Source organism: Onychostoma macrolepis, chromosome 17, assembly GCF_012432095.1.
Source record: "Onychostoma macrolepis isolate SWU-2019 chromosome 17, ASM1243209v1, whole genome shotgun sequence".
Taxonomy (NCBI): domain Eukaryota; kingdom Metazoa; phylum Chordata; class Actinopteri; order Cypriniformes; family Cyprinidae; genus Onychostoma; species Onychostoma macrolepis.
Genome location: NC_081171.1, coordinates 23,949,795 through 23,975,022, shown reverse-complemented (window position 1 = coordinate 23,975,022; position 25,228 = coordinate 23,949,795). Strand labels below are relative to the sequence as shown.

The following is a 25,228-nucleotide window of genomic DNA, read 5'->3' as shown; positions in this document are numbered from 1 at the left end:
CACACAGTCCTCTGTCCATGTTCCATTTTCCCTGATAGATCTCTCTCACACTTTCTCTCCACCTTTATCTCTTTCAGTCTCTGTCCTTCTCTCTCTCTCTCTCTCTCTCTCAGGCTTCTCAGTAATTCACTCACGTCTCAGAGCTCAACATTCAGAGCTGTGGGTAATAGAGCAGTGAAGAGAAACACAGTATAGTAAGTAGAGCAAAGAGTAAAGTTGAACATAAAGGGAACAGAGTAGAATAGTTGAGTGTAGTACAATAGAATAAAGTAGAACAGAGTAGAATACAGCAGCACTGAATAGTACAGAGAAGAATAGATTAAAAGTGGAAAATAACGGAGTTGAGTACAGTAGATTAGAATGGGACAGAGTAGAGTGTAGCACAGAATTTAACAGAACAGAGTGTAGCACAAATAGACCAGAACAAAACAGAGTACTGTCAAGTACAGTATAATAGAATAGAACAGAATAGAACAATGAGCAAAGTGGGGTAAAACAATAGATAAATTGAAGTAGAATAGAATAATATAATAATAGAGTAAAGTAATAGATTGAACTACAACGGCACTGAACAGAACAGTAGAATAGAGTGGAGTACAGTAAAAAGGAACAGAATAGAAGTACAGTATAGTAGAATGGAATAAAAGAGTATAGCATAAAATATAGTGTATTAGAATTGAATAGTAAAAAATATAATAAAAACGGGCAAGTGGAGAAAGAGTAGAATCATAGAAAAGTGTAAAGTACAATAGAATGGAAAACAATACAGTGTGGTAGAAGCATGGTAGAATGGAGTATAATAGAATATAATAAAACAGAGTAGCATAAAATAGAGTTTAGCAGAGTGGAGTATATTAAAATATGAAAGAGTACAACAATAAAATAGCATAAAGTGGGTTAGTAAATAACAGAGTACAATATAACAGTGGAGTACAGTAGAATTAAAAAGAACAGAATTGAACAAAAAGAACAGAGCAGATTGAGTAAAGCAAAATAGATAGAATGGAGAAGAACCGAACAGAATAGAGTAGAAAATAACAGAATAAATGAGCACAGATGAGTGCAAAGAGCGCAATAACAACATACAAAATAAAATGTAACTAAGTAAGAGTATAATTCAATAGAACAGAACAGAATAGAATAGAATAAAGCAGAAAACAGCATAAGTTGTACAAACAGGTACGTACCACAAAAAAAGAATGTAGTAAAGTACAGTTGCACAGAACGGACTTGAATAGAATTTAGTAAAGTACAGTAGAATAGAATAGAACAGAGTAGAGTAGAGCAGAACAGAACAGAACATGGGATCAGAGTAGAGAAGGGTTGTGGTTTAGAGGCTGTTCCTCACAGAATTTACAGAACTGCAGCATTCAGAACACATCAGTGTCATGTGCCAGTGCTTTATCTAGACACTCTCTCTCTCTCTAATGCTTCCCCTCCCTCTGCCTTGTGTTTCTTTCTCACAGCCTCAGTTCCCCCTCCACACACACACTCAGATGAAAGAGAGGGGTCTCTCTTTTATCATCCATCCACAGGCATCAGAGACCGGGAGTGATGAAATGATGCAGTGGTGTGTGTGTGTGTGTGTGTGTGTGTGTGTGTGTGTGTGTATCTCCACAGCTCACAGTGAATGTAAACAGTTTTACGCAGAGGGCTACAGTCCTGTGTGTCATAGTGTCTTCTCCTGCACTAAATTATATGATTGCTCCATGTGATTATGATAAACAAACACAGCCTGCAGGCGTATGTAAAGAGTAAGGAGCATGCGTCTATGGCTAATTACACACCCCTTACAAAAACATACACTCACACACTGCCGAATTCACTGTGAGAATAAGCTCTAAAACACTCTAAAACTAACATACATTACATACTGCAAAATATATTTAACCCCTTCAGCACACCCTGGACTGTGCAAACTAGGAGATTATTATTCCATGTTCTAACCATTAAGGTTTCAGGAAAATATGAAATGTTGCTCTTCCTTTGCTCTTCCGCAAACTTTGCAAAGCTGATGTAGCTACTATATATAATTTTGTGGGAAAAATACTTGATCATGTTTTTTCAATGGTGGGTTTCCCTTTGCCAGTGACCACTCAGATTCTTTCAATTAAACCAGTATTTTAAATGCCTCATTTAATAATTAATTTGGCAACTAACTAATATATATATATATATATATATATATATATATATATATATATATATATATATATATATATATATATATATATATAGATCTCAATAAATTTGAGATCACATAATTGTTACAAAATTATTTCAATAAATGCTGCTCTTTTGATTTCCACAAAATATTAAGCAGCACAAATGTTTTCAACTGTGTAGTAGTAGTAAGAAATAGCAAGAAATGTTTCTTGAGCTCCAAATCAGCATATCTGAATTTTTTTCCTGAAGGATCATGTGACACTCAAGACTGGAATAATGATGCTGAAAATTCAGATTTGTATCACAGGAATAAATTACACTGTAAAATATATTCAAGTTTACTCTATTTTAATCAAATAAATGCAGTCTTGGTAAGCAAAAGAAAAAATATTTTTTAAATATTGAAAAAAATCTTATCAACTGTGAACTTTTGAATGTTATTGTACACTACAGAACATATTCTGAACACACAGAACATACTCCATAAACCCTGCAAAAATACTGACAATATTCTATTATAAACATCCTCTAAAAACTATTAGATGAAAAGCCTTACTTTCAGTACTGTGCTGTCTGCTCTGTTAAGAGTTTGTAGTTCATATAGGAATATTATTATAGAAATCTATATTCCTGTGTTTACGTCGCAATGCTATTTTCCATCAGTGTTTCCCCTGCAAAGCTACATTTAAACTGACTTTCAGCCGTTTAGTGAATATAAATCTCATTATTCAACAAGTTTTATCACATTTTTTTCATTGCCATAGGATGAAATGGTAATTTGCAATTAAACAGACTGTCTGGGACATACACTCCTAAAGGCGCTTTCACAAACGCTAACCGGAGCTACAAACACAGACTAATTAAACCAGTAATGACTGGGAAATGTCATCATACATCACACTTTTATGAGGAGGTCTGAAAAAGCAGCGACACAAATCATATCTTCAGCAAAAAAAATAAAACCCCTAGAGCAACAGAGAGAGGTTTATTAAATATGGCGGTGTTGACGGTAAATAAAATACACTCTATTATTTTTTCAGCATAGACTGTAAAGGGACATGAGAAAAGGCTAAATGAATTATTTAATGCTTTAATGTATAGCTGTCAATGCAATCATACATATCAGTATATCTTTGCTCTTATTCATTATATTCAAGGTTCTTATGCTGATATTTTATGAATGTGTTTCATTCATGTCATAAAAGACTTCATGTCTAGCTCGCAGAATTCCAGTAATGACTTGACCTAAGAAGAAAACGTTCTACATTTTAACAAAACTTTTTATATGCAGTGGACTATAATTTCATCACTGTTATTTAATGAACGTCAATCATACATAGTTACACAAATGCAACAACAAAACACCCACACATGCATGAATCTGAATAAAAACAACTTGCGCGCACACCTCGAATGGCTGGAGCTCCTCCTGTTCTGTGTAGAACTCCAGCTGTCTGTCAGAGATGAACTCCACCACTGTCCAACCTCCTATGCATGACTGACCAATCAGAGGCCGGAATCTCTGTAAAACAAATATCACAACCAATCAGTCTCAACATTTCAACAGAAGATACAGTCATCACAAACTTTTCAAGTCCAGACAGTCTTGAACTCATGTTAAAACATTGTTAAAAAATTTTTAAGTTAGAAAGTATTCTTTACAAATGTCATAAATGACTCATCAATTTCATTTTGGCAAGTCGCACCACATGATATGTTACAAAAATAGGATCAGTGATATTTCAAGAGTTTTTGAGGTCCTTCCTATGACAGAATTTCCCATTGTATCTTTTTTATGCTTGTCCATTTGACCACTGGACTTTTTGGTTAAGTAATAAGTTTTATTGTCTTTATTCTTTTTTTTTTTCAAAATCTACATATTAGAATGATTTCTGAAGGATCATGTAACTAGGGCTGTCGCGATAACCGCAATATCGCAATACCGCGCTATTGACGAGCATAACCGCAGAGGAATGCAGCAACCGCGATATTTCAGTGTTTTCTTTTTCGTAAGGTTACGCCCTTCTCGTTTTACACTTCGTGCATGTGTACTGAATATTACTAATGATAACAATGTGTATCATGCTGATTTGCACAGAGGTTCAGTAAATTTGCACTTAACAAGCCTAAACAGACAGCGAATGAGAGAGAGATCGACTGATCGCGTGCGATTACCTGCGTCTGTCCTTCAGGCCGAGTCATGTATATATTTGTGAAAACAGGTTGTCATGTCCAAGGAAAGCGAAATCTGTCTTAGCATCGACACTCTGCTGGTCAGCTGAGCCTTTAAAAGTGGTGCTCAAAGTTAAAATAATTTAAACAGCGTGTTTCATTACAAATCTCTGAATGAATCAGCGCTTTTGAACGTGTAGTTGAATGAACGGCTTAAAGGCTCAGTCAAAGACAGTCTCTTGCCGCCACCTTGAGGCGAAACAATGTACAGGTGCTGGTCATATAATTAGAATATCATCAAAAAGTTCATTTATTTCACTAATTCCATTCAAAAAGTGAAACTTGTATATTATATTCATTCATTACACACAGACTGATATATTTCAAATGTTTATTTCTTTTAATTTTGATGATTAGAGCTTACAGCTCATGAAAGTCAAAAATCAGTATCTCAAAATATTAGAATATTACTTAAGACCAATACAAAGAAAGGATTTTTAGAAATCTTGGCCAACTGAAAAGTATGAAAATGAAAAGTATGAGCATGTACAGCACTCAATACTTAGTTGGGGCTCCTTTGCCTGAATTACTGCAGCAATGCGGCGTGGCATGGAGTCGATCAGTCTGTGGCACTGCTCAGGTGTTATGAGAGCCCAGGTTGCTCTGATAGCGGCCTTCAGCTCATCTGCATTGTTGGGTCTGGCGTCTCTCATCTTCCTCTTGACAATACCCCATAGATTCTCTATGGGGTTCAGGTCAGGCGAGTTTGCTGGCCAATCAAGCACAGTAACACTATGGTCATTGAACCAGCTTTTGGTACCTTTGGCAGTGTGGGCAGGTGCCAAGTCCTGCTGGAAAATGAAATCAGCATCTCCATAAAGCTTGTCAACAGAAGGAAGCATGAAGTGCTCTAAAATTTCCTGGTAGATGGCTGCGTTGACTGTGGACATCAGAAAACACAGTGGACCAACACCAGCAGATGACATGGCAGCCCAAATCATCACTGACTGTGGAAACTTCACACTGGACTTCAAGCAACATGGATTCTGTGCCTCTCCTCTTCCTTCAGACTCTGGGACCTTGATTTCCAAATGAAATGTAAAATTTACTTTCATCTGAAAAGAGGACTTTGGACCACTGAGCAACAGTCCAGTTCTTTTCTCCACAGCCCAGGTAAGATGCTTCTGGCGTTGTCTCTGGTTCAGAAGTGGCTTGGTAGCCCTTTTCCTGAAGGCGTCTGGCGTGGTGACTCTTGATGCACTGACTCCAGCTTCAGTTCACTCCTTGTGAAGCTCTCCCAAGTGTTTGAATCGGCTTTGCTTGACTGTATTCTCAAGCTTGCGGTCATCCCTGTTGCTTGTGCACCTTTTCCTACCCAAATTCTTCCTTCCAGTCAACTTTGCATTTAATATGCTTTGATACAGCACTCTGTAAACAGCCACACCTTTCAGTAATGCCCTTCTGTGACTTACCCTCTTTGTGGAGGGTGTCAATGTTCGTCTTCTGGATCATTGCCAAGTCAGCAGTCTTCTCCATTATTGTGGTTTCAAAAAACAAGAGATACCCAGAATTTATACTGTAGGGATGGTCATTTATTCAAATTCAAATGTAAATATTCTAATATTTTGAGATACTGATTTTTGACTTTCATGAGCTGTAAGCTCTAATCATCAAAATTAAAAGAAATAAACATTTGAAATATATCAGTCTGTGTGTAATGAATGAATATAATATACAAGTTTCACTTTTTGAATGGAATTAGTGAAATAAAATCAACTTTTTGATGATATTCTAATTATATGACCAGCACCTGTAGCTGCACTGACTGACAGCCCGTCTAGAACACGCAGGTGAAATATCAACAGAAAAAGTATCTTGTCAGTCAGATTCGAGGATCAGAACTAACTGTTATATATATAGGCTAACAATATACTAATGATCTTATTGTCAGGTTTAAGTTTTGTTATGTGGACCGTTATTTTGTCATTCTCTTCTGTTTACTTCACTTCCTGTTTCAACAAGATTTAGTTTCGGTTTTATTGGTTTCTGAATATGACCTCCTTACATCGTAACACATACACACACAGATTATATATATATTATATATATATATATATATATATATATATATGTGTGGTAATACCGCATACCGCGCTATTGAGCCACTCAAAATTACCTCAAGGGAAATTCCTTAACCGCGACAATAAATGCACCCTTTGTGAGCATAAGAGATTTCTTTCAAAAACATTCTAAAATCTTACTAACGGCAAACTTTTGAACAATATTTTAAATGGTAATTTCTTTAATGTAGAAACCAAACTTAAAATGCATTTTAAATCAGAAATTGACAACATAAACAGAGAAATTAAAAATGTCATGTCATCGACCTAACCGCTATGTAGTGGTTAGCTGGTGAATTACATGCAGTATATACAGTAAAGCATGTCAAACCCTGCACACTGTTGGACTGACCAATGTGTGTATGTGTGTGTGTGTGTGTGTGTGTGTGTGTGCACGTTTTTGTGAAAAGTCAGGACATAGATTTGTATAATAACAAAGGTATGACACAGGTATTACAAGGTGAAGGTGACATCTCAGGACATTGACCCATGTCCCCACTTTTCAAAACGCTTAATCACTCAGTATTAAGTTTTTTTCAAAAAAGTTGAAATGCACAGTCTCCTGTAAGGGGTAGGTTTAGGTGTAGGTCAATAGCACATACAGTAAGTACACTATAAAAACCATTGCGCCTATGGAATGTCCCCACTTTTCACAAAAACGAACATATGTGTGTGTGTGTGTGTGTGTGAGCCAATATCTTGTGAGAATTTAGTTAATCTTTCACTGATCATGTCATATTCTCTATGCGTGGTTTCTATTTATATAAATACTAGGCCAGTACACTCAAAGTCTCCATGTCTGGCTGCCTGTTTCATGTGTGTGTGTGTGTGTGTGTGTGTGTGTGTGTGTGTGTGCGCTCATGTACTGTAAGTCGATGTGTATTATGCAACACAACAATCTTCATGTCTTTGAGGTATCCTGAAGTTAAACCTAATCTACATGCAGCCACGGTGTTATGGGATGTGTATACTGTATGTGTGTGTGTGGGTCAGGTTTGGCCTACATTGTTTGGTCCAAAAGTCCAGCCAGTGTGGAAAACAACTTAATAAACATAATAAATAATGTCCTAATGAAAATGCAAAAAGGCTGGGGTTAGGTTTATGTCCAGTGGAATAGAAAATATCATTAGCTCGATAAAAAAAAAAGGAAAGTCCCCAACAAGATAGAAAACCAAATATGTGTGTGCTTTTGCAGAGGCCTGATTCATGTGATGACTTGAGCCAAACATCAGTCATCCAAAACCTCAGTTCACAAGCACTGACTATGTATGTGTGTGTGTGTGACTCATAAACCATGAGCTGGAGGGTAAGGGGACAAACAGAACGCGTGAGAGCTATTTTTAGACACTCTGCTGTGTGCAGTGCACTCACATACACTGTCACACACACTGCACACAGTTACACACGTTTACCGCACTGTGGTTTGAGACTCTGTTCTGTCAGTGAGGCAGACAGAGAGAAAGGACAAACAGTCAGGACAAATATCCTTTTGCAGAAACAGCATATCAACTATGACATAAATCTGGGCACAGTAAACGCATTTAATACACGCAAACACTACCAGATTAACTAATACAACCCTGCAACTAAATATTAATGAACAGACTAAATGTAAAATACTATAGGCCTACATAAAAGAATCCAAGGTGACGTGATTGACCATGTTGATCTTTAACCATTTTGTGACTGTTGTCATTGGCTTGTTATAAACAAAGCGGTAGTCATTTCAGTTAGAAAATCATCAAAGAAGGTGTCAGTTAGAAATCATCAACATTATAATAATAAATATGTTCCAAATATTTATTAAAGAAATGAATACTTTCATTCAGCAAGTACACATTAAACTGATCAAAAGTGACAGTAAACAGATTTATAATGGTTTTATAAAGATATCTGAAGGATCGTGTGACACTAATCTTTACCATCGCAGGAATAAATTCTATTATAAAATGATAAAAGTAAATACTGTGTCAAATAGGTGTTCATAGCTGTTTTAAGTAGGTCTCATTTCCCATTAATAATTGAAATATTTAGAATATAGCAGGCTAGCAGCATATGTTGCCATCATATTGTCCTTCATCCATCCTCCAGTGCAGATATCAGAGTTGGTTATTAAAAATCCTAATCAGCCGAACACTATGAAAATCATTAATGCATTATGTAAGGTGTCCATGTAAGAATAAACCAGTGTCTGGAGTGTGATAGCACAAAGGCTGCGGCTAGCCATAAAACGAAGTCCAATCTTGCTCTAATCATAAACTTAAATGAGATCCAATCCATCTTCAGTCCATGCATGTCTGTTTAATAACTCGCACACCATTTCCTCTCATGCTGAGAAGTTTCCATTGACTTCTGTCATTTTATAGTGAGCTACTGATATTTTCTACCCCAACCCTAAACGTACCCCTAACATGCATGTGTGAAGACTGCAAACGTGTGCAGAACTTTTGATGGGTCACACTTACAACATGGAGCTGTAAAAATGCGCTTATACTTTGAAATACTTTAAAATAAACATCTAGCTGTCTGTTCAGCAAGTCCCTATGTAACAAACAACACAAATGAATGTTGGAATCAGCATTTATTCAAAATAGAATCTTTACTTTTTATCAATTTAACACATCCTTGCTGAATAAAAGAAAAAAAAAAGAAAGAAAATAATTACACAAAATTTCTATTTTGAATAAACACTGTTCTTTTTTAATTTTTTATTTATCAAAGTATCCTGAAAAAAGTATCACAGGTCCCAAAAAATATTAAGCAGCACAACTGTTTCCAACATTGATTATAAATCAGCATATTAGAATGATTACTTAAGGATCATGTGACACTGAAGACTGGAGTAATGGCTCATGAAAATTCAGCTTCACAGGAATAAAGTATATTTTAAAATATATTAAGAAAACTTTTTTTTTTTTTTGATCAAATAGATACAGCCTTGATGAGCAGAAGAAACTTCTTTAAAAAAACATTAAAAATCTTACCGATTCCAAACTTTTTAATGGCAGTGTATGTAATACCCAACTAATTTAATGTTGCTCACAAGACCGTTTTGGTGACCATTAAATTCCATTGTTTGGACACTTGCTGAGACATTTCTCAAAATATCTTTTTCTATGTTCCACAGAAGAAAGAAAAACCATATAGGTTTGGAATGACATGAGGGTGACAGAATGATGACAGAATTTTCATTTTTGGGTGAACTATCCCTCCAAGTCTTAGTTAAGAAAAATAAAGCTACAGCTGCAAGAAATACAGTCACAATTACGTGAAGAAAGTCAATATTTTGAGCTATAATACGTCAGAACAACAGAAAGAGAGTCACAATTTTGGAGAATTAGGTTACTATTTTATTTTTGTAACACTTTGGCAGAAATTAGAAATCCATATGTGCTTTAAAAAGCAATTTTTCTCACGAGAACCGTTGACTGGTTCCCACAATGTAGGTGATTTCATTTTTTTCCTGCCCTTGTGGTGACATTTGATCACCGCGGTGTAGGCAAAACATGAACCACACACATTACATTCAACACAAGATCAAAATCTGGATCACAAACGCACACGTGATCAAACTCTGGAAGCCTCTTTTACAGTGATCTCACACACACACACACACACAAAACTACTTTCCCCTCTCCCTCTGTCCTTTCATTTCTCTCTCTCTCTCTCTCTCTCTCGCAAACACAATCTAGGTCACACACCTGCTGAAGCACGGCCATACACCCTCACTCTTGGCAGAGCACAGTGTTGCCATGGTTTTCGTGTGTGTGTGTGTGGAACATTAAGACTTCATTAAGCCTTTAAAGCTGCTTGAGTCTGTCTCTACACATGCTTTGAGAGACAGAGAGTGTTTTTGTGTGTGTGAGGGAATGCATGAGCGTCTATATTCGCATTTGAGACTGTTTATATTTTGTGTCAAGATGGATGTGTGTATGTAATTAGAAACGTCTGCTCAGCACAAAGCCACATTTAGGAATACTTATTAAAATAGGTCAGAGTGCGTGTGCATACACACAAACACAAATACACAGAGGGACAATCAAACACAAGCAGGAGTCGCTGCTGATTGAATAAACGGAGATAAAACAGAAACAGTTAGACGGTAAATGTCATATCAGTCCACACCCAATGACAGAGAGACAGACAGAGAGAGAGAGAGGGACGCTGGGGAATAACAGCAGTGTTAATCACTGACCCTTGGGCTATGACATACTGACACGTGTCTCGCCACAGTAGCTACTCTTTAACCCAAGCAGGATCAATTTCAGCTCGTCCCTTCTGTAAGTAACATGCGTATTTTCATTCTACTGTACTGAACTAGTGTTCTACAGGAAGGAAAATCACTTTTATATGCCAACTGTTTCACCATGAAAACATAATTAAAAGGAGAACAAACATAGACGTCTGAGAAGTCTAGTCAGATTTGCCTTCTGAGAAAAGACCCAGGAAACTCGTCTCTTCAAGAGTTTCAGAAGTACAATGTCTCCTACTGTGGTCACAAGCTAGACATTTCAACTTTCAGTATTTATCATCAAATCCTCCCAAGACCATATTATCTATGCTAGCCACCTGAATTTTATAGAGCTTCATATTATTTCGCCAAAAGAATTTTAAGAGAACGATCCGTGACGAAGTTTGATGTTTAAATGAATCACTGAGCTATGAAAGAGCAATCTGTGAGCAATATTGTCCACTGGAGTAGAACTAGTGCTCAAGAGCTCCTAAATGTTTCACAGCAAGGCAGAGAGTGTTTTTGAGTGGTCCTGCTCTGTTCTCTGCTCTCTTTGGGTAAACGTGACCTTTCGTGTCTGTTTTTTCCCCTCTTGGCGAGACTGCAGTCGCAGAGCTTGTTCTGGATGAAGAACTGCCTCTGCTTTGAATTTCTGATGAAGAGATTCAGCTAATACTTTCTTTTTACTGCTTGACTGCATTCAAACTGCTCTGATTTAGTGTTGAAATCCCTCCAAACTCAAGCTGTCTTTCATGAGAAATCTTTCATAATGGAAAAATGTTATTTTTATGTTTTATACCTTTATTTTTCCAAGAGTAGTTTGAAAGCTTAATTTGAGAGAAAGCTTATTTGCTAAAGCTTATTTTCCCTTATATTTATATTTAATTTATTAGATTTTACATAGATGTTTTAATCTTATCTCATTAACATATCTTTCTCCTAATATTTCTTTTTTAATATTTCTACATGTAGGGCAGACATTTCTTATTTGTTTTCTTCATATTTTTCTGTGATTGAACCTCTTGAATTTAGAGACATTGGACTAGTATGCAAAAATTGCTTCTTTTGGGTATTATTTGATTAAAATGCACCAGCTATGTTAAGAAGCTATCAGTTTTTGTGTTTGTGTGGTTCACTGAGCTTCTGGTAGGTTGTTGAACTCACTCACTTTAATGCACAATTAAAGTTGATACTGCAGCAGTATGATAAGAATAACTGTGATCTGATATTTCACACGACATGACCTCAGATTGAGCGCTAGTTGACCTGCCTTTTGAGTTCAGCCGTTAAATGTACAACTGCATCTCTCTGACCGTAATTCATGGCACAGTGGGGTAATGATGTATATGTTGTGGGAATTACTTTTATTGATGCTTATTGTCACAGCATACAAGTTTCAATCTGCAGTGTGTAAAGAAAATAAAGCCCCCAAAAATGTTCAGGGCAACAAAAATCTGACATCCTGGGAATGTAGTGTGATATGAGTGCTGATCCTCACACTTTGCTTCATGACAAATGCTAACACATAGAAAAACCGAAAGTGAACAAAGCTTGTAGGCCTTAGAGATCTCCCAAAGTGCACAAAGACGGACGGAGCGGTTCTCTTTCCTTTCTCCTTCTCTCGCTCTCTTGCTCTGTTTGTGTGTGTGTGTGTACATGTGTGTGTGTAAGAACCCTCTTTGTTTTGGCTCTCCAAGTGGCTGACACACAGCCAACAGCCAGACAGAGCCTCAGTGTGTGTGTGTGAGGGAGAGAAAGAGAGAGCTACAGAGAAACAGGGTAAGAGAGAATGTATGTGTGTGTGTGTGTGTGTGTGTCTGTGTCTGTGTCTGTGTGTGTGTGTGTGTGTGTGTGTGTGTGTGGTGGGTAAATTTATGTCCAGCTGAGTGAGTAATAGTGAATGCACTTCCACAAAAATGACTCTTTCTTCTGCACACACACACAGATCAGTGGTAAATATGTACACATAAAAAAACAAATCTGCCAGCCATAAATAGAAAATACAAACATACATCATTCATGACCTTTGCTCTGCTGTACACACAAGCAAAACTAACACACACACACACACAAGACCTGGGGCAATATACACATAAAAACAAATTTGCCAGTCATAAACAGAACTTTGTGTAAAACTTTTCTGCTACACACACACACACACACACACACACACACACAAACAAACACATTGCCTATTACCTCCAAAAGCTTCAAATTACTAGCTTAACTGATGTTGCTAATGGCAACTTGGACAGACATCCACAAATACAGTCTTGCTCTGTGTGTGTGTGTTCTTGTTTTCTGTTTTCCGTTAGTGTCAGGGACAAAGCAGGAAAGAGGGACAGAGAAAGACACTTTCAATTTAATGATCAAATGAGTTAGCAATTCAGAGGCATCAACTCCCTCTCTCTCTCTCTCTTTCATAGACAGACACACACACACACACACACACAGACATACACACACCCACATAGTAATGGAGTCACTTCCTGACTGAGTCACACAACTGATTAGTCATTTGGCAGCTATCTGCATGTGTTTGTGTGTGTTGAATATGAATAATTTGCTACAGTACGAGATGAAAATCATTAGAGGTTCGTTTTGCTAATAGGCAGACAGATACAACTGGCTGTGTCTGAAAACGAGTGAGCAACATGGACAATTTTTTGGCCATTATAAAAATATTCAAATGCACTTATGATGCCAAATATACTTAGAATTGCTGAATCAAACACTCAAAATTAACTTTGCATGCAGAATGAATAAAGTGCCTAATTATACATACAGTATGAATGTTCAAATCCAACCTGATGCTTAAAAATGCTGCATTAAATATACAAACATTTAAATCTAACTTATGAATGAAACTATGATTCTCTAAAATGTTCATTCAAACATAAGGATATTGGAATCAAATGTTCAGATGCATCTACTGTGCCCAAAAATTCTGACCAAAGCATTCAAATATTCGCATTAAAGATTAAAGGTGAGGTATGCATTTCTTCAAAAACGCTTTAGAAAACTGAGTCGGGCCAATACCTAAACAAACTTGTAGCCAATCAGCAGTAAGGGGCGTGTCTACTCATGATGCGAGGAGAGAGCATTCATCAGTGCGCATGACGGACATTAGCCGAGCGACGACAGAAAGATAGAGATGGCAAATAAAAAACAAAAGAGGAAAACATCTGTGGAACAAAAGAAGGCTTACACCGTGTGCTTTTTGCTTTGTTTCACAGAACTAATCGTTGCCTGGGTTGCATACATATGTGTGGGGCGAAGCTATCAAAATAGGGGTGAGACCCTTTTGGGATAGGGGTGTGTTTGTTTTAGTGATTTCAAATGTCAGCATTGGCTACCAGAAATCACTTACCCCACCTTTAAAATGCACTCTGATGCCCCGAACTGGTGAATCAAACACACAGTATGAACCTTCAAACGAACAAATAACAACCAAAAATGCTGAATCAAACAAATTAAGATTCAAATCCAACATATGAATGAAACATATTCTCAAAAATGCTCATCTGAACAAAAGAATGTCATAATCAAACATTTAAAACTATCTAGTCCCAAAAATGCTGAACAGAAAGTTCAAAAATATTAAATGAAGATTCAGTTGCATCTATAATATTCAAACTGCAGATTCAAATGCATTATAATACCTCAAAATCCTGACTCAAACATATGAAATTACAAATTCAATATTCAAATGACCTATGATTCCCCAAAATGCAAAACCAAACATAAGAAAGTGCAAATCCAATGAACATCCAAAAAACACTGATTTGAGCATATGAACGTCTGAATCCAACATTTAAATGAGCCTATGGTTCCTCAAAATGCTGAATCAAACATAAGCAAGTACAAATCCAGCATTCAAGCAAACATACGATGCCCAAAAATGCAGATTTGAACATATGAACATACAAATCTAATGTTCAAAAGAAACACAGTCTGGCTAGGCAGTTCACTGACAGAGACAAGATCTGACCAGACATTTGTATAAACAGTGACACACACACAAACCGATGCAGGACAGAACAGGACGTCCATGAAGGGCGAACGTAGAAACATCAGCCTTTATCCACCGAATTATCCAAATTTCATCAGATTCATTCCTGGAAATAAAGTGAATTCCGTTTGTGAGGAACTTGAGATTAATGTGTCGTCTGTGGCTTTCCTGAATCCGTTGTGATTCATTAAAACGACATTTGGGAAAAATGAGCAAGTGTGCACCACTGTGTGTGTGTGTGTGCGCATGTCTGTGTCTGTGTCTGTTTCTCCTGCACACACACCCTGAGTCTAAGCAATCACAACACAAACAAACATCAGTGTGTGTGTGTGTGTGTGTGTGTGTCTGTGTGTGTGTGTGTGTGTGTGTGTGTGTGTGTCTGTGTCTGTTTCTCCTGCACACACACCCTGAGTCTAAGCAATCACAACACAAACAAACATCAGTGTGTGTGTGTGTGTGTGTGTGTGTCTGTGTGTGTGTGTGTGTGTGTGTGTGTGCGCATGTCTGTGTCTGTGTCTGTTTCTCCTGCACACACACCCTGAGTCTAAGCAATCACAACACAAACAAACATCAGTGTGTGTGTGTGTGTGTGTCTGTGTCTGTTTCTCCTGCACACACACCCTGAGTCTAAGCAATCACAACGCAAACAAACAGTGTGTGTGTGTGTGTGCGCGCGTGTGTGTGGTCCTGTCTCTTCCTAAATGATGACATCATTGGCGCTGACTGGAGCTCATCACACACCCAGGCTTATAATCTCTTAACCTGGATCCATTTAACCGCCTGCCATTACTGACAGCAGAATCATCAGAGAGAGAGACAGACAGAGCAAGTGTGTGTGTGTCTAACACACAGCAGAGATCCGACACGTATGTAAACACTGTGGCGGGTGAATGTGTGTGTGTGTGTGCGAGACTGAGAATTAGTGAGTGAGAGAAGAGAGAAGAGAGAGAGTGAGAGCGAGAGCGTCTGGTGGTAGATGTCGACATGTGGTTAGACCGTTACAGGCACGGTGCCAAGAACAGGCGAGGGGGCGGGGTCTCACACACACACACACTAAATATAGAGCCCTGCCGAGGCTTCAATCTCACACATACACATTGTGAGATGAGTACAAACGCATAGACAAACAAGCATGAGATGAAACAGATACCAACATGTTTTCAGATACCTATGATTTCTGCAATGTGGAAATTGCAGACAGAATTGCGAAATCAAGTCATTAATGCAGAATTTACTGTATAAAGGTGCACTCACGTTAGGAAATGTAGGCAAAAATAGGCCAATTTTTCAATACTATCAATATTTTTCAAAACTTTCTGTTGGTCAGCATTGCGACTTTGTGTGGCCAACATGAACATGAGTGAAATCTGCATGGGGAACTGCATTGGGAATACGGATTCCTATTGAAATGTGCAATGTGAGGCAATATTTGGATAAATAAATCAAAAGTAAGACTGCAATTAATAAAATTCAAATTGTGACATGGACTAGTGTATGTTATTACTAAACTGCAAAAAGAAAAAAAATCTTGCTTACTGGGGTAAATCTCTATTGTGCAGCAAATAAAAAAAAAAAAAATACAATAAATAAATACAGTTTTAATTTAAACAAGTTTCATGAATTAATTTTATAACCATGGTTTCTGATGATAAATGTGTGTTGTATCTTAAAACACAAACTATATGAAAATTAAAGAATTTGTGAAAAAAATAAAATGGAATTTAAGAAAAAAAAAACACTTCATAGGGCCCCATTATTGTTCAAATTAAAGTTTTATGAATTCAATTGATTAGACATGCTTAATTATACCAATAAATCTAAACCCAGAAAAATTCAAATGACAACCACAGAATTTGGGAAAAGATGAAAAGGCTCTAAATACAGATCATTTTGTGAACAACTGTGTGTTATGAATTGTGTGCGTGTAATTAAGTCGGAAACATTCATATAGAGGGAAACCAAGACTGATGAGAGAGAGACCCCAAACCCCCAGAGGAAATAAATTTCCTAGGACCCACAGAGCCGTGCACACAGGCGTGCGGTCGACCTGTTATTCTGTGGGGTCATGGAGTAATGTAAGCTCTGCAGCTGGTACATAAATATGACTTTGAGAGCAGAGTCCAAGGTAACTCGAAACAACTCTACAGCTGCGTACAAACACACACACCACTAACTCTCTGTTTGAACTACATTCAGACTGATGAAGTGTAGCGAGAGACGGCTCTCTCTGTTCTGTGCTCTGCTGGTCTCTGGGAAGGTAGAGAAGGAAAAAAATGAAAAGACAAATGCAAAGAAAGCGTGTCTGCCTCTCTCTCTGTTGAAATGATGGCACTGCTGTGCAATGTCCCTTCGGAAATAAAGCACAACTGATGTCAGGCTCTCTTTGTGAAATGAGCACGCTTTCACGTACATCATATAGCAAATCAGGAAATAGTAAATCAGATGCTGAATGTCCAGTATGTGAAATCACAGCTATGTATGCAGATGCATGAATACTGCAAAATATTAGAATTTAAAAATGTCTATTTTAATATATTTATCATTTATTCTTATGATGTTAAAGCTTAATTTTCAGAATCATTACTCAATAAATATTTCTTATCAATGTTGAAAACAGCTGTGCTATATTTTTTATTTATTTATATGTTGATGCACAGTATTTCCTATGTATTTCATCTAAATAAAATGCAACTGAAACCATCATAATGTATTGCATTGTGAGGTAGTTTATGATACCGCAATAGTAAAAATAAAGTGCAGCCTGAAGAACAATGCCACGTTTGTTTAGTAAAGGTTATCCTTTATCATAACAGGAGTCATTTTCATATAAAAGTTTTAAAGGTGCACTAGCATCAGCTGTTTAACAGTAAAACGAAAAAGTCAAGTAAACTAAAGGACAAGTAAAACTAAATTACAACTTTGTGGCAGAAGAAATCTTAACTAACATTTTAATGGATAAAATGTGGCTTCTTCAAAGCCTCTCAAATAAAGGTTAAATTCAACTTATAATATTTTTGAGTACAAAATTTACTTTACACTCTCTCTCACCTCTCATTTCCCAGAATCCCCTCATTTCACATTCGTAAAATACGCAGGTCTTTCTGTTTTCATAGTGTCAATAAAAAAGCCTGTAAAGGTCAAAACGTCTCTGAGCACTGACAAATATGCACAAATTTCCGCACATGCACCCAAATACACATACATGAAAGTACATTCTCACCCACACACACACACACACACACACACACACAGACACAGACGCACGCACACGTGCACGCGAGCACACCCACACACACACGCACACGCACAAGTGCTGTGTTAATGGTCTGTCTGTCAGTAACACACAGATTGACTGGCTTTCATCCCGTGAGTGAGCGTCTGTCTCTCCCCATCTCTTCTAATCTCTCTTTCTCTCTCTGACAAGTACACTGACATACATGCTGTGTTAATTTTTGACAAAGAAGGTCGGATAGTGATAGAGAAAAGAGGGCCAGGGAGATTATACCAGAAAGAGAGAGATAAAGGGAGAAAGAGATGGTGTGTGTATGTGTGCACATGTGTGTAGGTCACTGTGATAGAGAACGGCTGCTGACTCAGTGATATTCTACAGCAGAGAAAGTCACAAGCAGATCTGTGTGTGTGTGTGTGTGTGTGTGTGTGTGAGAGAGAGAGAGAGAGAGAGAGAAAGTAAAAAAGGAAACCAAAGTGAGTCTGTGGCTGTTTCAACCCACATGAAAATGTATTGCTCGGAGGTTCTTTCTCAGTTATATTTAATTTAAGTTTCTACCAAAAGAACAGAGAACAAATGAGATTATTGTTGACATACAATGAAAATATAGAGTATTAGGTATTAGGGTTTCATATGATGGTATAAAGACAAAGATTATGCTATGCCATATCCACAACACAATTTTTAAAAACACTGATATCAATCTAGTGTATAGTGGTGTAAACATCTGCTATGACAAAAATTAAGTTGGATCGATTTGTGATTATTTACCATTATTTTGGAACAATTCATAATTCAACAATATTGATCATGTTGCTGAGCAATGCTGCCAATTTCAGTCAGACAGTCTCCACTGTCCATATCGCTTTTAAAGCAGCTTCAATAACGGTTCATCACATTATATTTAATAAAATCAAAAGCTGTTTTTGCACTGATGCCAGACCGATTGATTTAAATTAATTATGAATTCTTCAAAAATAATCTTATCTTTTGGTTTGCATTTATCATAAGTTCCAAATACAATAGAAAATAATCAAATTACAAGTTTCTTTTATTTGTAAATGATTTAATTTACTTGATTGCTCAAAAACTATGTTACATGGTTAATATAATAATATTACATATATAATATTACAGCTCAGTTAGGATATAGACTATAAATTATTAATGACGAGAGAGAGAGAGAGAGACTGCGTGTCTGTGAGTTTAACTGCTTCAAGAACAGTGACGTTACCACCTTGCTACTGAGAAACGTCATGAAGCTTTTAGCTGCTAAACTATTTTGTTGATAAAGTCGCGGGATATCACTTACAAGTTTCTGTGTGCTTGTATGTTTCCATGTGTGCGTGAGTGTGCTTTCTGTCAATAATAAAATATCATTTTATGGGAAAAACAGGGAAATATTTTATCCTATTATTTGTCATATGTATTGGCTTGTGTTCATTTGCTATTGTAGGCTGTAAGGACCTTTGAAATAACTTAAATCATTTGGCGAAGTGATATGGAACTATAATGTGATCAAGACCTGCCTGGAACTACTTTAGCCGTGTGTTTCCTGAAGAATAATTGCACACCTTAGAATGTTCATTAGCCAAACAGAATCAAGCTACTATTGAAAAGTTTGGGTTCAGTAAAATTAGTTTTAAATAAATAATACTTTAATAATTACTAAATTAATACTTCTAAGGTCCGTACACACCAAGAATGATAACTATAATGATAATTATGTTAGCATCCACACTAATGTTCTCTATCATAATTAACACAAACTCCAATTATGTCATCTGTCGCTTTAAATACTCAAGATCTTTAAAGTCATAAGGTTCTGATTGGCTGTCAGGTGTTTCATTCATCAGCTGGAAAAAATTGTTCTGAAAGTGATTCTAACAATCTTGTTCCTCTGTGTCGTTATTGTTATAGTTGTGGTGTGGACTTCCTATTCTCACAGAATTAGAAATAATTATTAAAACTGTAGTTATTACAGTTATCTTGCTTTCTGTGAACAGGCTTGAATTCAGCAAGGAAGTATTAAATGAATCTAAAGTTACAGTAAAGACATTTATAACATTACAAGATGTCTATTTGAAATGTGGTTCTTTTGAACTCTATCAAAGAATCTTGAAATTAAATGTATCGCAACGGTTTCCCGCATTGATAATCACAAGAAAACCTATAGCATCTTATAAGTGTGTTTGTGAGGAGACCAAGATGTGTGCGTTACTGAGAAAGAACTGAAAGAGGAAGAAAAAGCGAGAGGAGTAAAAAGGAGAAAAGACAGTGTGCATGAAAAGGGAAAGAAAGGGGTGAATGTGTGTCCGTGTGTTGGCAGAGTCAGATAAATGAGAACAGAGGAATCAGTAGAAGCTGTGTAAAATCGCTCTTTCTCTCTCGCTCTCAGATGTTGCTACAGAAATACCTTTTATACTGACCACCCTGACACACAATAACACTCTGCCCAGCACACACACACTTGCACGGTTTTATCAAACACCGCTATAAACACAGTGCTCTGAATGGAGGAAGTCCACACACACACACACACTCTTGTTCACTCTTATCTCTGAAGCCCGTTGGCCAAACAAAGCTCTGTTGCCACAGTTACCCCATTTACCCATGTAAATGGCCGTAACCCATGGTTACTCCAGGTTACGCACGGTAGCCCATAATTACACGAGGTTAGCCACGGTGACATGCTGTCATAGACGTCATAGATGAGGTTACATAATGCAGGATTGTAGAGTCTGAGCCTGTAGTGGCACAAATGACTGCATTAAAGCCTTTGATCTGCCGTCTGGAAAAAGTGGAAAATGTTTTTTTTATGTTTATGACACAGAGGCAACTAATGACTCAGTCTGACAGCAGTTAGGACGTATAAAACAGGACACATCAGCCAGTCAGTCTCCTTTGGTGGAAACAGTCCAGATATGAAAACAAAAGCCCATCAGTTTCATTCATTCTGCGCTGAGTGACTTCATAAATGCATGTGTTGTTGAGTGAAGTTCAGACACAGGCAGTCTCATGTATCTGACTATCAGCATAAAGTGTGTCTCACATTGCAGCTTCAAGCGGAAGTCAGACTGACATTACAATCGCTACAAACCACAGCTCGCGTTTGAGCATGAAGTTTAAGGGCTGCTAAATCAGTGTTTTAAAAGAAGTGCTTCTTGCACCATTTTTCACTGCCAATAAAACAGCAACATAATTATAATTAAAACAATGAATTTTCACAAGAAATTAACATATGAGCCAGTTGCTTGAATGATTCATTCAGACTCAAAAGCATTATGCATTATGAAATCAATTACTTACAGTTTGTGATGCAGCTGCAGTCAGATCTAGTACCGCCTCATCTTTCAACAAATGTTTCTTTGTGAACTCTCCATGACACTATGCCTCATTTACAAAACAAAATGCTCCGAACAATCCTCTGACATGATACGGGATGCCATTAAACTATCCACTTGTTTCTTACACTGTCCTACTGACGACAGACTCAAGCGTGTTGACTGTGTCTGAAAGCAAACACGCATCTGTATACTGTATCCACAACAATTAAACAAGTGTCAGCAGCTGAACACCAGTGGGCAGGGCCTATGGTGAGAAAATGACTATTCCTAGATGTTTTGCTCTGGAGGCAGCGTTTGTGCCCCCATGATGTCATATGTCAACTTAGGTCCAAACGAGCCTTTTTGTAGCTTGATTAAATAAATGTTTGGTCCCACTTTATATTAGGTGGCCTTAACTACTGTGTACTTATAATTAAATTAATCATCTGGTACAATGCACTTATTGTGTACATACATGTTTTTACATTGTACTTATATTTTTAAAAACACCTATATGTAATTACATTTGTAATTAATTTCTGTAATTACATTTAAAATTACACTGTAGAATTACACCCTTAAACCTACCCAGACCACCAAACCTGTCCCTAACTTTACCCGTATCCCACCTCAGTAGCAGCAGAAGTGTTTTGCAATACAATAGGAACACAATAAGTACATTGTACTTTTTTTTTTTTGTAAGTACATAGTAGTTAAGGCCACCTAATATAAAGTGTAACCAAATGCTTTGTTTATAAAAAGGACAACGTTTTAAGCTTTGAAACATACTGTAAGTTTCATTGGTACAAAGACCTCTTATATGCCAAAAGATCAAGGCAAATTTGATTTCTCATGTCATGAACTCTTTGATAAAAATACTGATAAAATCTGAATGCATGAAGCCAGCCAATCACTTTCAAGTTCTTGCCATTTTTGTGTGTAACGTGCATCAGATGGACTGCGAACAGTTTGAGCAGCAGCACTTTCAGGGCTTTTGTGGACTCACCAGGGCAGGTTGCGGTCTCCTCTTCTCCTGGCTGCTGCTGCTGCCGTTTGTGCCGTTTCTTTTGGTGGCCCAGACGAGTTCCTGCTCCAACAAAACCACCTCACATTCCTCTCTGAGTCTCCTCCACTTCCTCTCTGCACTCTGCTCGCCGTCCCAGTGCACACACACCTAACACATGGAGATAGAGAGAGAGAGAGAGAGAAGGTTAGTAGGTTGCGGATGTATATACAGACACAGGTGTATGTGCACACGCATACACACAGCATATGTGTTCACAATTAACTTGATTGATGCAGCTAATTAATAGATGATTCGAAGGTGATAAATCTAATAAATTAGAAACAAATGTCAACACACCAAGAGCATACTTAACCACTTGCACAAAAATGTCTGCTTAGAAGTTCACAAACAACATGAAACGGAAATGAGATAGATTAAACGCAAACATATGTGTTGCGAATGTCTACATGATGAAAGGACATTCTTAGACCACACACACACACACACACACACACACACACACACACACAACAGATCACACAGTCCTGTCCACATCAAGATACATATTTTCATGTGTAAGTCTGAACTCAATGATGTCACTCGTATTTGTCACCCAGAGTGTCATCACAGCATCATAAGCGCTGCGTCTGACTGATGACTGAGTCAGACGATATTAAAACTCCCTCATTGGCTGCAATGAACCATCCAGCTCTACTGCAGCATGACAACATGGCTCAATCTGTGACAGATCTGAATCACAAAGTCACCCAACAGAAACTCACTATGAATACAGCACTGAGATCTAGCTCACTCGCAGTGATTCAGAATTCATGGTAACTGAGAAAACATCAGCAGGTAAGGTTGAATAAAGAGGTGGAGGACTTCTGGTCCATGCAGCAGGAGAACGAGATGAATCTGGCAGGGCTGGTAATAAAGCCTTAAGCCCCGTTCACACAGAGAACGATAACTATAAAGATAAAGTTCTAAAAATCGTTCTCAATATTAAAGAATAGCAGAGTCCACACCACAGCTAAAACGATAAAGGCACAGAGAAACAATATCGTTGCAATCACTTCCAGAACGATTTTTCCAGCTGATGAACGATACAAACATTGACAGCCAATCACAATCCATCCTGCTGTAATGAGCTCAAGAATTTAAAGCGAGAGATGCGTGTGTGCTAAGAATAAACAGATGATATTGTTCACTGGTGTGGACGCTACTATCGTTATCTTATAACTATAGTTTCCAAGCATTTCCAAATATTATAACTAACTACATTTAAAAGTTTGATTTAAACATGTGAATGTAAATATGGAGCGCATTTTTGGGCATCGTGAGTGCATTTAAAAGTCTTATTCGAATGTTTGCCACTGTATTTTTTGCCTAGCATAAGCGTGTTTCAACATTCATTTAAAAACCTTAAATGTTTGATTTAGTATTTCGGAAATTTATGGGGCATTTGTGACCCGGTTGCTCAAATGGTAAAGGAAATCCAAGGTCACAGTTTCTATTTCCAAGTAATGCACTGCTGAGAAAATGTATAGCCTGAAAGTTGCTTTGGGAAAAAGTGTCTGCCAAACACATCCTAATTTGAATTTTAGGGCATTCTGGGTGCATTCGGAAGTTTGATTTAAATGTTTGAATGTTTGATCAAGCATTTTGTAGACATTATAACTGCATTTAAAAGTTTGAATGTAAATTAAGCATATTTTGGACCCTGTACGTGTATTTGAGAAGACTCAAATGTTTGATCCATAATTTGAGAATTAAATTTGAGAATAAAATAGAACATAAAAATGCATCATACATGCATTTAAAAGTCCATTCAAATGTCCCACTCTGTTCTTTGTTTTGTTTTTTTTATTGCATCTGCATTTCTGAATTGTTCGATCAGGCAATTTTTGGCATTATAAGCACATTTATTTTAACATTTAAATAATCATAGGCCTGTTTGGCTAAAATTTTGCCAGTATAAGTGCGTCTGAACACTTGACTCAAACTTTTAAATGTCGGACATCTGTATAGCCTGAAATCACTGTAAGTTACTTTGGGTAAAAGTGTCTGCCAAATACATACATGCTAATTAGAATATCCAGCATTTTTGTCCATTCTAGGTACATTTGGAAGTTCAGTTTGAATGCTTGAATGTTCGACAGAGCATTTGTGCATTGTAGGTTCATTCGAATGTTAAATTCAACATTTTGAGCTTTATAGGCATAATCAAGCATTCCCCACATTGTGAAACAGTCATAATAGGATCATCTTGTGTTTTTGAATGAAGATCAGAAATGGTTAAGGACAGACAAAAGAGAGTCACAGTTCCTCTACTTTGCTCTAGAATAACAAACTTCACACTTAATAAAGCATACAGACACGTGTCTGTGTGTGTGTGTGTGTGTGTGTGTCAGACAGATGACGCCAAACAACCTAAAGAAAAATTAAAAAAGCCCTAAAATATAATGCATTGCAGGGAAACATTTTGCCATTGGTCAAGATCCTCTGAGCGTGAGAGAGAGAAAACAGAGAGGAGAGAAAAAAGACATTTTTGAGTTGCTATGCTACCAACCTCTCTCTGATTATCTCTCCATCTCCCTCAACTCCTTCTATTCTTCCTCCTGTCTTTCAACCTCACCTTTCCCCTTCATCTTCTCACTGTCTCTTTCACACAAAGACACACTCAAACTCTCTCTCTCTCCCGGTGTAAGGATGCGTGTCGGACACCGAGGTGATTTACGTGCACTCCAGCCATTATCTGTGAGATGTGTGTGCCTGACCGAGAGTGTGTGTAAGAAGGGGGGAGCGTGAAAGGAAAACAGCAATTATTCATTTAGAGGAGATCATTAGTCATAGGAACCAGTCCTACTGCCTTTTGAAACCACACACACATACATTCACACAGAGCTTCATCTGTCCTGCGAATGTCAAGTGAGTCTACATCACGTCAGGTTGTCATTTTTCACAGC

The 25,228-nt window shown here is 37.3% G+C and overlaps 1 protein-coding gene across 2 annotated transcripts in view; it reads right to left on the bottom strand.

The window, feature by feature from the left end:
• jmjd1ca (jumonji domain containing 1Ca) overlaps positions 1–25,228 on the bottom strand; it is a 61,132-nt gene that overhangs the window by 28,102 nt on the left and 7,802 nt on the right. For both annotated transcript variants that reach the window (XM_058748486.1, XM_058748487.1), the window contains exons 2-3: positions 22,263–22,430; positions 3,575–3,688 (exon numbers count right to left, since the gene is read on the bottom strand). In XM_058748486.1, the coding sequence (XP_058604469.1) occupies positions 3,575–3,688; positions 22,263–22,430 (282 nt within the window). The remainder of the gene's footprint in view (positions 1–3,574; positions 3,689–22,262; positions 22,431–25,228) is intronic.